Here is a 15,000-nt window from a genome sequence, read left to right on the forward strand (position 1 = left end):
GATTAATATATTAACATCATCTGTCTCTCTGTAGGAAAGGAACTCTTCTGGCCAATAATGCTCTGGCACTGATTGCTGCACTCCTATTGGCTCTTGGAGAGATGGCTGGATCCTTTGAGATGCTCATTATTGGTCGATTCATCATCGGCATGGATTCAGGTCAGTCCTGACTGTCTCGATCTCCGCCACACTCATGACAAAATATATATCAAGCAATATATCAAAGTGTATCAAAGTCAAAAAATATCTGTACAAACTTGTTAACACACCTGCAGAGACCAGCGAAAAATAGAAAGAGATTATTAAACAAAGTTTGACTCATAAACTGTCTGTCTGTCTGTCTGTCTGTCTGTCTGCCTGTCAGGTGTCTCTCTGAGTGTGTTGCCGATGTATCTCGGTGAGATTTCTCCTCGACAGGTTCGTGGTTCTGTCGGTCAGTTTCATGCCATCTTCATCTGTCTGGGGGTTTTCATTGGTCAGGTGCTCGGATTGCCTGAGATATTTGGACAGGTGAGTCTACAGGTGTGTGTGTGTGTCGTGTATGTGTGTGTGTTTCTGTGTGTCGTGTATGTGTGTGTGTTTCTGTGTGCGTGTATGTGTGTGTGTTTCTGTGTGTGTGTGTGTGTGTGCGCGTATGAGTGTGTGTGTGAGTGTGTGAGTGAGTGACTGTGTGTGTGAGTTTGTGTGTGTGAGTGTGTGTGTCTGTGTATGTGAGTGTGTGTGAGTTTGTGTGTGTGAGTGTGTGTGTCTGTGTATGTGAGTGTGTGTGAGTGTGTGTGTGTGTGTGTATGTGAGTGTGTATGAGTGTGTGTGTGAGTGTGTGAGTGAGTGACTGTGTGTGTGAGTTTGTGTGTGTGAGTGTGTGTGTGTGTGTGTGTGTGTGTGGGCAGGTTTATGTGGTTTACGAGGACTTTTTTTTAGGTTATAAACTGGTAATTACAAGGGTATTATGCTATAAATGTGGTTTGTGAGGACATTTCTAGTGTCCCCATAATTCAAATCACTTAAACATACTAAACGATGTTTTATTGAAAATGTAAAAATGCATAAAGTTCTTTGTGAGGGTTAGGCTGTGTATGTGTGTGTGTCTGTGTGTGTATGTGTGAGTGAAATACTACACACTAAAACACGAAATACTGCAGACAAAAATAGCTAATAAGTACAGCTGTAAATACAACTAAAATACGACAATAAACTACAAATAAAACCTCCTGATTGATGGAAATCAGAGAGAGATCAAAACAGAATTAGCCTGTAATTTGCCTTGGGACAAGAGCCATAATGAGAATTTGGGCCATTATGTAGGCAATAGAAATCATTCCATCTGAATGAAACTAGAGGTAAGAATTGAGAAATGTAGCCCCCTTGTGATATTTAGGATGTTTAAGTATTACGAGTTGTACATACAGTACTGTGAAAATGTATTTGCCCCTCTCCTGATTTCTTCTATTTGTGTGTATTTTTCATACTAAATTTATTTAAATCTTCATACGAGATATAACATAAAACAAAGGCAACCTGAGTAAACACCAAATACAGTTTCCAAATATATATATATATATATATTATTGAAGCAGAAACGTTATCCAACACGTATATCACCCATGTGAAAAACTAACTGCCCCCTTTAACTTAATATCTGGTTGTGCCGCCTAAAGCAGCAACAACTGCAACCAAACGCTTCTGATAACTGGAGACCAGTCTTTCACAGTGCTGTGGGGGGATTTTGGCCCACTCTTTTTTGCAGAACTGCTTTAGTTCCGTCACATTGGAGGGTTTTTGAGCATGAACTGCCCATTTAAGGTCCTGCCACAGCATCTCAAACAGGTTCAAGTCAGGACTTTGACTAGGCCACTCCAAAACTTTAATTTTGCTTCTTTTGAGCCATTCAGAGGTGGATTTACTCCTATGCTTTGGATCATTGTCTTGCTGCATAATCCAGTTACGCTTGAGCTTCAACTCACGGACTGATGACCAGATGTTCTCCTTTAGGATTTTCTGGTAGAGAGCAGAATTCATGTTTCCCTCAATTATTACAAGTTTAATACCCCCCACACCATCACACTACCACCACCATGCTTGACCGTAGGTATGATGTTCTTTTTGTGGGATTCTGTGTTTGATTTACGCCAGATGTAACGGGACCCCTGTCTTCCAAACAGTTCCACTTTCGACTCATCAGTCCACAGAACATTCTCCCAAAAGGTTTGAGGATCATCAAGGTGTGTTTTGGCAAAATTCAGATGAGCCTTAATGTTCTTCTGGGTTAGCAATGGTTTTCGCCTCGCCGCTCTTCCATGGATGGCATTTTTGGCCAGTGTCTTTCTGATAGTGGAGTCATGAACAGTGACCTTTATTGATACGAGAGAGGCCTGCAGTTCCTTGGATGTTGTCTTTGGCTTTTTTGTGACTTCCTGGATGAGCTGTCGCTGTGCTCTTGGAGGAATTTTGGAAGGTCGGCCACTTCTGGGAAGGTTCACTACTGTGCCAAGTTTTCTCCATTTGGAGATAATGGCTCTCACTGTGGTTCTCTGGAGTCCCAGAGCCTTTGAAATAGATTTGTAACACTTCCCAGACTGATGTCTTTCAATCACCTTTTTCCTCATCATTTCTGGAATTTCTTTAGACCTTGGTATAATAATAATGAACCCCATTATGAATGCAGTTTCATAGATTTGAGGATTTAGTAACTAAGGGGTCAAATACTTTTTCACACAGGCCCAGTTGATGTTGGATAACTTTTTTGCTTCAATAAATAGCATTATCATTTAAAAACGGTATTTTGTGTTTACTCAGTTTACCTTTGTTTTGTGTTTGAAATTTTGTTTGAATTTTGTTAATTTAGTATGAGATATACACAAAAACAGAAGAAATCAGAAATACCTTTTCACAGCACTGTATGAGCCATTCAATGTGGAAATTAAAATATAATTAAAACGTTTTAAACTTTAAATCGGCGCTTCCATCCAGGGCTCTGATGCTGTTTGAAATGGCCGGACTCTCACGTGATGATGTAAAAAACGCTGCTTCCGAATTCTTACATGAACTCACCGACACGCTTGTGTCATGCAACAGCTATGTGATGTGTCAGCTGCTGGCATTTGGAGGCCTGGGTAGCTCAGTGGTAAAAGATCGCTAGTTCGAATCCCATGGCATGCTGAGTGACTCCAGTCAGGTCTCCTAAGCAACCAAATTGGCCTGGTTGCTAGGGAGGGAAGAGTCACATGGGGTAACCTCCTCGTGGTCGTATAATGTGGTTTGTTCTCGGTGGGGCGCGTGGTGAGTTGTGCGTGGATGCCACAGTGGATGGCGTGAAGCCTCCACACGCGCTGTCTCCATGGCAACGCGCTCAACAAGCCACATGATAAGATGCGCGGATTGATGATCTCAGACATGGAGGCAGCTGGGATTCGTCCTCCACCACCCGGATTGAGGCGAACCACTACGCCACTACGAGGACTTAGAGCACATTAGGAATTGGGCATGCCATATTGGGAGAATATATATCTATTTTTAATTATCTATTAATTTTTTTACACAAACATATCGAGTCATGTGGATTACCTTTATGCTGCCTAAATATGACTTTGGACCGTCAAATTGCTGGCACCCGTTTACCTGCATTATAAGCACCAGACAGAGCTCTTTCTTCTTCTAAAAATCTTCATTTCTGTTCTGCTGAAGAAACACAGTCATGCACATCTGGGATGGCATCAGGGTAAGTAAGTAATGAGAGAATTTTCATTTTTGGGAGAACTATCACTTTAAATCAGGCACTTCTGAGGCTTCATATCAGTTAGGGTGCAGCCTATGTAGACGGGAGACAGCAAAGCAGTTCACAAGAGTTTGGAGGAGCGTTGGAGACAGAGTGCAGCATGACATTTATACGGTAGAGTATCAGCCTGCTGAACACAAACGAACAGACTCAATGTGTAGTGTTGTGATATTCACACAGACACACACTGCAGTGGCATGTTTACACGCGTGTATGTTTGAGCTGCTCGTTAGGAGATTTCTCTGCATGCGACACATGTCAGCACGTGTCAGATGGGAGCATCTCGTTAGCTCTGGACACACACGGCCGTTCACTGCAGTATCTACAGAAAGAGCAGCAGCAGTGCAGACGGTGATGCGCATGACAGCTGCGCAGGTTTATACTGCAGTCAAATACTACTGATGAGTTTAAACTACGGCTGTCAGTACATTGAAATTTTTAATCGCGATTAATCTAATAATTTTTCATAGTTAATCACGATTAATCTCAGATTTTAAAAGTAGTAAAATTTGACCCTGTATATACTTATTTCCTGTCATAATGCATTTATTGGTTGTTTGGAAAGAACAACACAATAGAACAAAATAATACAGTATGTAACAATAATGCTTTATTATCATTTTCCACAGTATAAAGACAGAAATTCACTAAAAGAGTTCCAATTCGAGTAACATCAAACATTTCCCAAAGTCTAAGTGGGATGTTGACTGATCGAAAGAACGAGTATTCATTGCAATGCACATTAAACCCTCATTTAATATTAATCAGTCTGCAGGCTGTCTGTTCACTTTAGATATGAAATGCACACGATTCATGTCAGGGCAGCAAGCGCCGAACTCCATATTGTCCGTGTAATGTTGAACTCCATATGAAAAGTGCGTCTTTTTATTAGTTTTATAAGAAGTTCATTCTCCAGCACTTGATCATTGGCACAGACTCACTGTTGTGTGTTTGAGTGTAATGCATTCCTGCAAACATTAGGGTTGGGGTCATGATGCAAGGAAGGGCAGCCGGTGGAGTTTCTGGTGCCCTCCTAGGGTAAGATGGTGCCCCGTAAGGAGTAGATGAACTACACAGACTGTGTAATATACGTATGGGGAGTGACAGTACCGGTCAGTAATACTACACTGAAATAATACCAAGAAATTGACCATGTATTCAGATGGTCCCTTACCACATACTTCACAGTTTTAGCAATAAATGCTTTTTGAGTTAATAATAAAAAGTGTATATTCTTTATATGCTGAGAACTTTCCTGACCCATGACTTATAAAAAAAATATTTTCTTTGATTATTTACTTTATCTTCTTTATCTTATTTATGTATACATCTCTGTTGGTTTATATGTATTTTTTATGTTTTTTTTTTAATTAATTATTCACTATAACTATACCACTGACTAAGTTTTTGGAAATATTTAAAGTATTATTTTTCATACCATTCTACCCTTGTGCTTTGTAAAGCTTTAATTTCCTATATCGCTATTTTATTATATGATTCCAAGTTAAATATAAATAAATGACTTCTTAAGGTATGTGTATCAAGCACACAAACAGCTTAGAAGTATTACAATTTGAAGATTAAGCCCTAAACCACAATTAAATTGTTAATCGTAAATTCAGTTAATCTGAATGACAAAAATAGTCAGCCAAATTTCATAATTGTGACTGCCCTAATTGTTATGAAAATAATGTTACAATGCAAAATAAAATGTAATGGTCCAAAAAAATAAAAAATAGTTTTTTATTATTATTATAATTATTTTTATATATATATATATCTTTTGTTGTTTGTATGAAATTGTTCCTACAAATTTTCTTGAGACTCACTCAGATTCTCTGATTCTCTGTATTTCACATCTTGGATACAGCACACTGATGTGGCTTCATTTCTGTTTTCCTTATTGGACGGTTAGCAGACACTTGATGAACTGAAACAGCCAGTGTTTTACGCAATTACACATCCTGCCATTTACCAGAGAATCCTGAATGAAGCATCTGACACACACGTCTAAAAGTCTCAATTAAAGACTTATTAGTCAATGACAGACTGCTGACAGACAGAAACCTGAAGAGTAAAAGAGAGATGACCATGAAAAAACAATTCATTACAGAATATTTACAGATTCCTGCATAATATTCCTGATAATATTCCAGATCACTGCAGAATAATGACTTGTTATTGAATTTAAGTTCACAGACTCATGTCATGTAGAATGTGTTGCTTGCCGCAGTCAGGTTTGTTTGAGGTGTGTGTGCTACAGATCGATCTGTTCCTCAGAGAGATGATACTGTCATGTGCTGTTTCTGCTCCCTTAAGATCTTCAACACACACTCATCACAACACAAAGGGGCAGATTCACTAAACAGTTGTGCCACTTTTACGCTTGGCATTTCATCATAAAAACCTGTGTCTTATTCACTAACCACACGCAGTCTATTTTTGGAGGTGCAATCAGCGCTGAAACTGCACTGCGCCTTAAGTATTTACATTGTCATTCCTTTCCCCGCAAACACACCTCTTTCTGTGTAAATTAGGCTCATTGTAGATTGCGCTTCATTCACAAAAATTCCATGGTGCAGTTTAGATTGTGCTATTACCATGAATTAAAGTAGGTGGTCAAATGAATTTTATTTCAAAGAGATGTTTGTGAACATTTTCAACCCATCATATCAGCAATAGTTCATCAAATATTGATCATAAGATGGAGAAGAGCTTTATAACCTGTCATATATCCCGATGTGTAGTGTAGTCAAGCACACTTTCTGCATGTTTAAGAGATTATTTAGATGTCTGGATCACAGTGATGATGTACAGTCCCGAATATAGTGGTCTGTTGCATCCTCTGCTTTATAGCGCTCAGAATTGACCTGCAAAATCATAATTGCATGTGCAAATTGTGTTCTGCGCACTCTCATTGGCCGTTATTTTGTGGTTCATCACAGGTATAAAATCACAGACATAAAAGCTATTAGCTGTTAAAATCATCACCTGATAACGCATCATGTGTCATTTCATTTTACCTCTGCCCATCATGTTACATTAAAAAGCAGGTTAGGTGTATGTGTTTTGCTGTGTGTTTCCTTTTCTGATATCGGCTGCTGATATTGGCTGTTTTTGCAGGAAAGCCGATGGAACTTCCTTTTCGGGTTCTTGGCGGTTCCTGCGCTGCTTCAGTTGTGTGTTCTGCCGTTTCTTCCTGAGAGTCCGAGATTCCTGCTGATGGAGCGGCGAGACAAGGTGCAAGCGGAGAGAGGTCAGTCCTGTGACACCGAGCACAAGATAAACTCGCCATCTGCATCCAATTTGAGCAAGTTCAGAACCTTGAAAAAGTCTTGAAGACCTTTACGAAGAAACTGTCTGTCTATTTCTCTGTCTTTGGGCTTTGAAGTGCTCTGGTTGTTTGTGTTGTTGTGGTTTGCTGTGTTCAGATGTGTACAGACTGGCAGAATGAGATTGCGGTCTGAACTTCTTCACATCCTAAGCAGAAGTTAAATCAAACACTCACTCCTGTGAGGAAAGACTTGAAACTCCAACCGACCTGAAAAACACAAAGGCTTTTAACCCTGGACAGGAGCTGCGGCCCCAGTAGAGTTTGGAAGGAAAATGTTATCGTACTCACAGCTGAATTTCATGTCAGTTTAGCAGGATGTTTTTGCCCTTCTTTTATTCATTTATGGTAATGTTTGCAGTGTCTTTATACTTGTTGTTGATACTGATAACGATATTGCATAATGAGATGATATCTTTTTATTGTCTGATGCTGACATATACAAAATGCAACATAATTATGTTTAAATTACTTTAAATTTCTTTATCACTTGTGTTTGCTTTCCTGTGATTGATTATGTGTGGTTCAAAGATTGACAGATGCAGAATATTTCTACATGTTTTTTGTTTTTTTAGGTTTACTTGAAAAACATGAAAGGAGAAGATACACCTAGAGATTTCTTAAATGAGATTTAAATGAATGGCTCATGTTTATTGATTTTCAGTACGAAAACTTGTGATTAAATACAGAGTGCTGGTTAATTGACAAGATCAGGAGAAGATATCAAGATCATAATATAATCACTGTTTCCAAACATACGAGTGTGAGGGGATTTCTCCTAAAGTCCACTATCATCTCCACTGTTTTGAACGTGTTCAGCTCAAGGTTGTTGTGACCGCATCAGACAGCTGATCAACCTCCCGTCTGTATGCAGACTCATTACCATTGCGTATGAGGCCAATGACCGTGGTGTCATCTGCAAACTTCAGGAGCTTGACAGTGGGGTCTTTTGCAGTGCAGTCATTCATGTACAGGGAGAAGAGCAGTGGAGAGAGCACACATCCCTGAGGAGCACCAGTGATAATAGTGAGGGTCCCGGATGTGAGTTTCCCCAGTCTCACTAGCTGTTGCCTATCTGTCAGAAAGCTGGTGATCCATCAACAGATTGGGGTGGGCATGGAGACCTGGGTCAGTCTGGTTGAGAGACGATCAGGTATGATGGTATTGAAGGCTGAACTGAAGTTCACAAATAGGATCCTTGCATAAGTCCCAGATCTGTCGAGGTGTTGCAGGATATAATGCAGTCCCATATTGACTGCATCATCCACAGACCTGTTTGCTCAGTAAGCAAACTTAAGGGGGTGCAGCAGGGGTCCAGTGATGTCCTTCAGGTAGGCCAAAACCAGTCTCTCAAATGACTTCATGACCACAGATGTGAGAGCGACAGATCTGTAGTCATTAAGTCCTGTGATTTTGGGTTTTTTGGGGACCGGAATGATGGTGGAGCATTTAAAGCAGCAGGGAATTCACACTGCTCCAGTGATCTATTGAAGATCTGTGTGAAGATTGGGGCCAGTTGGTCAGTGTATACTTTCAGACAGGCAGGTGAGACACCGTCTGGCCCTGAAGCTTTCCTAGTCTTTTGTTTCCGAAAGACCCGGCACACATCCTCCTCACAGGTCATAAGTGCAGATTCAATAGCAGGACGAGGGGGTTCCAGGAGGTATTGGTGTGTGTCAGATCAGAGCGGGGGAGGAGTGTGAGACTGGGCTTTTTAAACCTGCAATAAAACACATTCAGTTCATCAGCCATTAGTTGATTCTCTACAAAGTGTGGGGGAGGTGTCTTGTACTTGGTGATGCCTTTTAGGCCTTTCCACACAGATGCAGGATCGCTGGCTGAAAACAGTTTTTCCAGCTTTTCTGAGTAGTGTCTTTTAGCCACTCTGATTTCCTTAATAGGTGTGTTCCTGGCCTGGTTGTACAAAGTTTAAGATTAGAATTTAATATTAGAAACATATATTTAAAAACTGCCTGGCATAGAAAGTATTTGCCTGAGTGTACAGCCTAAATATTTGCAATAAAAATATATATTTTTTGCAACATATTGTTAGTGATAACTTCATAAAGAAATTAACTTTCAGATGGGTTGTTGCAGTGGTTTCTGCTCATGTGACTGAAGGGTTCGTTTGACCAATAGAAACAGTTTTTTCTCAACAAGAACAAACATTAGAGAAAACACTGATGACAAACATATCTGATGGATCAGCAGATATAATGATCTCAGTATCAGATCAACAGAGACTCACTGAAATCACTGTCTGTCTGTCTCTCTCTGTGTCTGTCTGTCTGTCAGCGTTCCAGGCATTTCTAGGTCGTACAGACGTGTCTCATGAGATGGAGGAAGTTCACGCAGAGAGTCGCAGTCAGAACACACAGCGGACAGCGTCCGTGCTGGAATTGTTACGGAACAGAGCGGTTCGCTGGCAGCTCATCACGGTGATCGTGGTCATGAGCTGCTACCAGCTCTGCGGACTCAACGCTGTCAGTTTATAACATTCTGTACAGTATATAACACACTATATAACGGGGCTTCCACATGACTCAAGTCAGCTTCGACGAATACATTTCTTTTTATTCATGAATATTTTTGTTTCCGAGCATCCAGAGACTGCCGCTATTGAACAAATGTAAATTCACCATGAACATCTGAAGACCTCAACGTAAACGAGTCCTCTTATTGCTTTCTGTAATGAATGACTTTTCTCTCTTCTTTAAATACATGTTTTCAGTGTTTACTGTGAACACGTCCCACTTTCTTGCCTGCAAACTTGTAAAATCATTGTCCCTTGGCATAGCTCAGAGTCATGGGGAAGCCCTTTAACACACACACACACACACACACACACACACTGTATACACATCGAGTGTGTGTGTGAGTCACAGGCAGATGGATGTAATCTTCTCTTCCAGCTGATAAAATGACAGTAATTCACACATGAATGTGACATGAATTCACTCTGATTATAATAGCTCATGCTGTGGTGAATCTGCATACACACGCATCTAAATGACTTCTGCTGTTTTATATTATATGTATTAGGGGTGTAACAATCCATCGATCTACACTGATGCATCGATCTAATCACCAACATTGTGATGTCACCGATTTAACGCGTAAACATCTGTCTATTTTTCTAAAGATGCACCTTTATTTTGACATTCTCATGCCAGCCACGTCCGTACGCATATCTGTCAGGCGATGCAGCAACCTTATGACATTCAGCTTGTTTCATAAGCACTAAATATGATTTTCATGCGGGTCACGGATGTGTATGGAGTGACTGAAGCCTGAAGTTGCACTCTGCTCTATCTGTGCGTGCGCGTCAACCAAGGAGCTCTAAAACAGGCGTCAACAGGGCTGCGAGCTCACAGCGCACAGCGGCTCACATGCACGATTAAATCAGGCTTCCCTCGATATCGTGGCACATTTCAATTCTACATGAGTATTTTCTATTTTAAAGTGCTATGGAGCAATTCAACCATGTCAAACAGCTAAACAGCTGTGATATTCTGAACAGCGCTGACGAGGGAAAGAGAAAACACCTGCCCTGCACCAGCATCAATTACAAGACTTTTCACATTTTACATCAACACCCTTACTAACATTTATCACAGTAAACTGTAACAGAAATTGTAGCCAAGAAAAAACACAGATAGCACATGCAGTTCTCTCTTGTCGTGTGTATTTCAGTATTTTGGATTGGAAGACTTGCTTGACTGTTGTTGAGATGACAAATTGTCACTGTATTGTTTCCCTCATTCCACATGCCAATGAGCTGTCATCAACCGATTGATTGATTTTATATTTTTATATTATTTATTTTTCTGGATTTACTGGATTTTCACTTTTTAGAGAGTTCAATAAAATATTCAGATTATATTTTGGTTGCGTTTGTGAGATAATAAATGTAATTAATTGTGTAAGATAGGCACATAATATCATAATATCGATCGCAGGCCCCAGAAGCTAATCGAAATCGTATCGCGGCAGACTTTGAGGTATCAGCAAACATCGCTGGCTAAGAGAATCGATACAAGATTGTATCCTGATGACACTTGTGATTTACACCCCTGATATGTATATTCAGCTCTGGAACAAATTACGAGACCACTGCAAAATGATCAGTTTCTCTGAAAATTATGATTTTGCAGTGGTCTCTTAATTTTTCCAGAGCTGTATATATATACTTTATATATTTCTATTAATTTTTCTTTTAAGTTAATTTTAATGAGTATGAAATACCCAAACCCTAAAAGAACTTAAAAACATTATTTACTCTATTTATGGGATATTTTTCACCTTTGAGGACATCCCCAGATTGGCTCATTCACTTTCTGTCTCACCAGTCAGGGAGAGAGGCAGACAGATGAAGCAGAAGGAGAATCAGTTCAAAGTGTTTATCAGCGGTTTATATGAGTTCACACACACACACACACACACACACACACACACACAGGTGATTGAGGGTGTAAAGCGACATCAATGATCTTTAATGTGAGAGTGGTTTGATCTGCACACATCAGATCTAATGCAACACACACTCATTCAATGACATCACTTCTGCAGGAGGATTCAGTATTTAGAAGTGCTCAGAAACATCATTTTATTCTCTCGATTTATGTAAAGTGTTCTGTATGTTTTGCAGATCTGGTATTACACTAATGGGATCTTTGAGGGAGCTGGATTCACAAAGTCCCTCATTCCATACATCACACTGTGCACGGGCGGCATCGAGACACTGGCAGCCATCATATCTGTGAGTGAAAATAAAACCACCTGCTGTGCGTTCACCATTCAACCTGATTCATTTCTGCAAACAGATGAATCTTAACATTTTAAAGAATTATTCCAGGTTCTGTTGGCATCATGCCAATCATCACTTTCAATTTCTAGTCTCCAGCACAATTTGAGCCTGAAATTAATTGTTACTCCAAACAAATTTAAATGGCTGTTGTTCTCTGTCTGTATCTCTTGTTTTGGTAGTTTTTACATTAAGTCTCGAGACCAGAAACACAAAACTGGCCATTAGAATCATCATGGCGACGCTCAGTGGTAGCTCGGGACAACTGTGGATAACCAGGGTTCGTATGGTCATGATAATCCTGGAAAAATCATAGAATTTGGAAATTGTTTTCCAGGCCGAGAGATGTCATAAAAAAACAAGTTAACACAGAATGTTCTGGAAATACAAGTGTGTTCAGAATTCTTCAAGCACTACTCAGAGCCCAGGTCACATTCACACTAATCTGTTGTTGTTTGAAAATGCATAGGTTTTGGGGGTCTGGGTATCTCAGCGAGTATTGACGCTGACTATCACACCTGGAGTCGCGAGTTTGAATCCAGGGTGTGCTGAGTGACTCCAGCCAGGTCTCCTAAGCAACCAAATTGGCCCGGTTGCTAGGGAGGGTAGAGTCACATGGGGTAACCTCCTCGTGGTCACTATAATGTGGTTCTCGCTCTCGGTGGGGTGCGTGGTGAGTTGTGCGTGGATGCCGCGGAGAATACTGTGAAGCCTCTACATACGCTATGTCTCTGTGGTAACGCGCTCAAGAAGTCACGTGATAAGATGCGTGGATTGACGGTCTCAGACACGGAGGCAACTGAGATTCGTCCTCCACCACCCGGATTGAGGCAAGTCACTACGCTACGAATTGGGCATTCCAAATTGGGATAAAAGGGGAGAAAATCAAAAACAACAAAAAAAGAAAATGCATAGATTTTGCATTTTCACACTGGAACAGCGGTTTCCTCTACTGAAAACTGAAACGCTCTCCGCAACCGCGTACTTTGAAAAAATAATTATGAGGTCACGAAACTGAAAACAGAGTTTTTGAACTAAAATGGATTAGTGTGGCACATTTTGCACTTCATCAACGCTAGAGAAGTTCGCTCATGATTGCTCAGGGTTATATGGTTAGACTGTAAGTAAAAGAAAAAGTAAGTTTCATATCATTTACATTAATGTTTGAATATATTAATAAAAACTTTTGTCCACCAAATCAATGTCAGGTGATCTAACCAACATGCAAAGAGCCATTGTGTTGTCATGTGACAAAAAAAATAATTAAAAAATAACAGCCCATAAAAAAAGAGAGTAGCCCTTAACCCTCAATGACTGTATGTGAAGATTTAAAAAACGTATTTTTAGAGATATTTTTATAAAAAGGTGCATTTGTTGGAGTATCCCTAAGAAAGTGTCTTGATATTTGTGACTCAGATATTTATGATATTTAAATAGTAAAAACTATTTGTGTTGCTTTAAATCCAGTGGTTAGCATATTTATGTACATGTAAATAGAGTGGCTAGTAAAATTGTGCATTCATCTGTTACTGGTGGTCAACAAATGTAGTTTGGTACCATGTTGAACATACATATGACTTTTTATGAATTTAAAATCTATGCATTGATTTAAACCATGTAAGGCATTAAAAAGTGTAATAAATAGTGAGCACAAAGTAGAGAGCTTCCAAAACTGACAGTGAGAAATCCAAAAGATGAAGGGAGAAGACAAGATAAGACAAAATGTATCTGTTCACAAGTAAAACACCTGGGGAATGATCGCAAAGCAGTTGCTGTGTGTCATTGGTTTAGTGGTGTTGTATAAGGTGTATTTTGTTTTTAGTGTTTTTCAAACAGTGAATTTAAATGTTCACAAATGGGTAGAAACATTTAAAAAATTGAGTTTTGGACGTTTCATCATAGAGAAGTCATAGACACAGAAATGATTAGGGGTCTTTTGTAGTACGTCCAAAATTGACCAAAGCAATTCAGGCAGTGGTCATCGAAGCGCCCCTCACCGTCTGGCTGGTACAGGTTATAGCAGACCATTGTCTTTCAGGAGTGGAATATGAGGCTGGTTATAAATGAATATTCTAGTTATAAACTTTGAGAATTAAGTCCTATAATGGGCAGATCTGATTAATACAGCATAACTAGGAGATTAATTAGGTGTAAGCTTGACTAAATTGATGAATTTTGTCAAGACTTAAGTCCTGAACAATGCTAGAAAGACAATAAATCACAACAGTGCCAGCCCACTTTTTAAGCTGTCTTGGTTCCGGAAGTAATTTTCCCATTGATTTCTTCAATAGGGATTTCATATATACTTCATTATACAGTTCATGAATCACACTAATCAGCTCTGAGGTGAATCACAACATTACAGACTTTGATTTGAAGCAAAATAGTATTTGAAAATCAGAGAAAAAGACAAAGATACAAGACTTAACGTCTTTAATGAGGGAATGAACTACAATCCCATGAAGCATTGCCAATGATGTAATTGAATTAAATTATTGATTTAAAGTTGTTGATCATAAGTATAGAAAAATATATTTAGATTTAATGTAAAATATTCAGATATATACTAATATATTAGTAGTTTTAGCGTGTAGGGAGAACGACTTGATTACATCATTCACAGTGCATCATGGGAGTGAGCGGAGGTGGAGAGCTCTTTTAACGTGATTCTCTGATTGGTGGATCTCACCTCAGAATCATGGGTAGTGTAGTTCATCAGCAGGAATTCTGCAATTAAACAAGATTTATTTTCTTATTTACACAGACTGATGGCTTTAAATGAAGCACATAATATCAGTTAGCGGCCTTAGAGCTCACGGTAGGTCTACCTTTTAAGGTTTATAAGTTATCGCTGGGACCATAGTGGGCCACCAGCACCCCCCTTCACATGGCACCCCTATGCATTGTATATATTGCATATGTGGTTTTTGCATCTCTGGGTCTTACAGTCCTACCACTAGGAGAATATAAAGTAAAAAACATACTTCTTTACAGTAATGAGACTCATTATAATAAGAATTACAAACTCAAAGTAAAACATCTGAATGCATTACTGTAATGAGAACAGTGTGTGGAAATGTGCTCAATTGG

The 15,000-nt window shown here is 39.5% G+C and overlaps 1 protein-coding gene across 2 annotated transcripts in view; it reads left to right on the forward strand.

The window, feature by feature from the left end:
• slc2a9l2 (solute carrier family 2 member 9, like 2) overlaps positions 1–15,000 on the forward strand; it is a 61,956-nt gene that overhangs the window by 32,586 nt on the left and 14,370 nt on the right. For both annotated transcript variants that reach the window (XM_051658474.1, XM_051658473.1), the window contains 5 exons: positions 35–159; positions 365–510; positions 6,899–7,031; positions 9,402–9,589; positions 11,755–11,865. In XM_051658474.1, the coding sequence (XP_051514434.1) occupies positions 35–159; positions 365–510; positions 6,899–7,031; positions 9,402–9,589; positions 11,755–11,865 (703 nt within the window). The remainder of the gene's footprint in view (positions 1–34; positions 160–364; positions 511–6,898; positions 7,032–9,401; positions 9,590–11,754; positions 11,866–15,000) is intronic.

Source organism: Myxocyprinus asiaticus, chromosome 27 (genome assembly GCF_019703515.2).
Source record: "Myxocyprinus asiaticus isolate MX2 ecotype Aquarium Trade chromosome 27, UBuf_Myxa_2, whole genome shotgun sequence".
NCBI lineage: Eukaryota > Metazoa > Chordata > Actinopteri > Cypriniformes > Catostomidae > Myxocyprinus > Myxocyprinus asiaticus.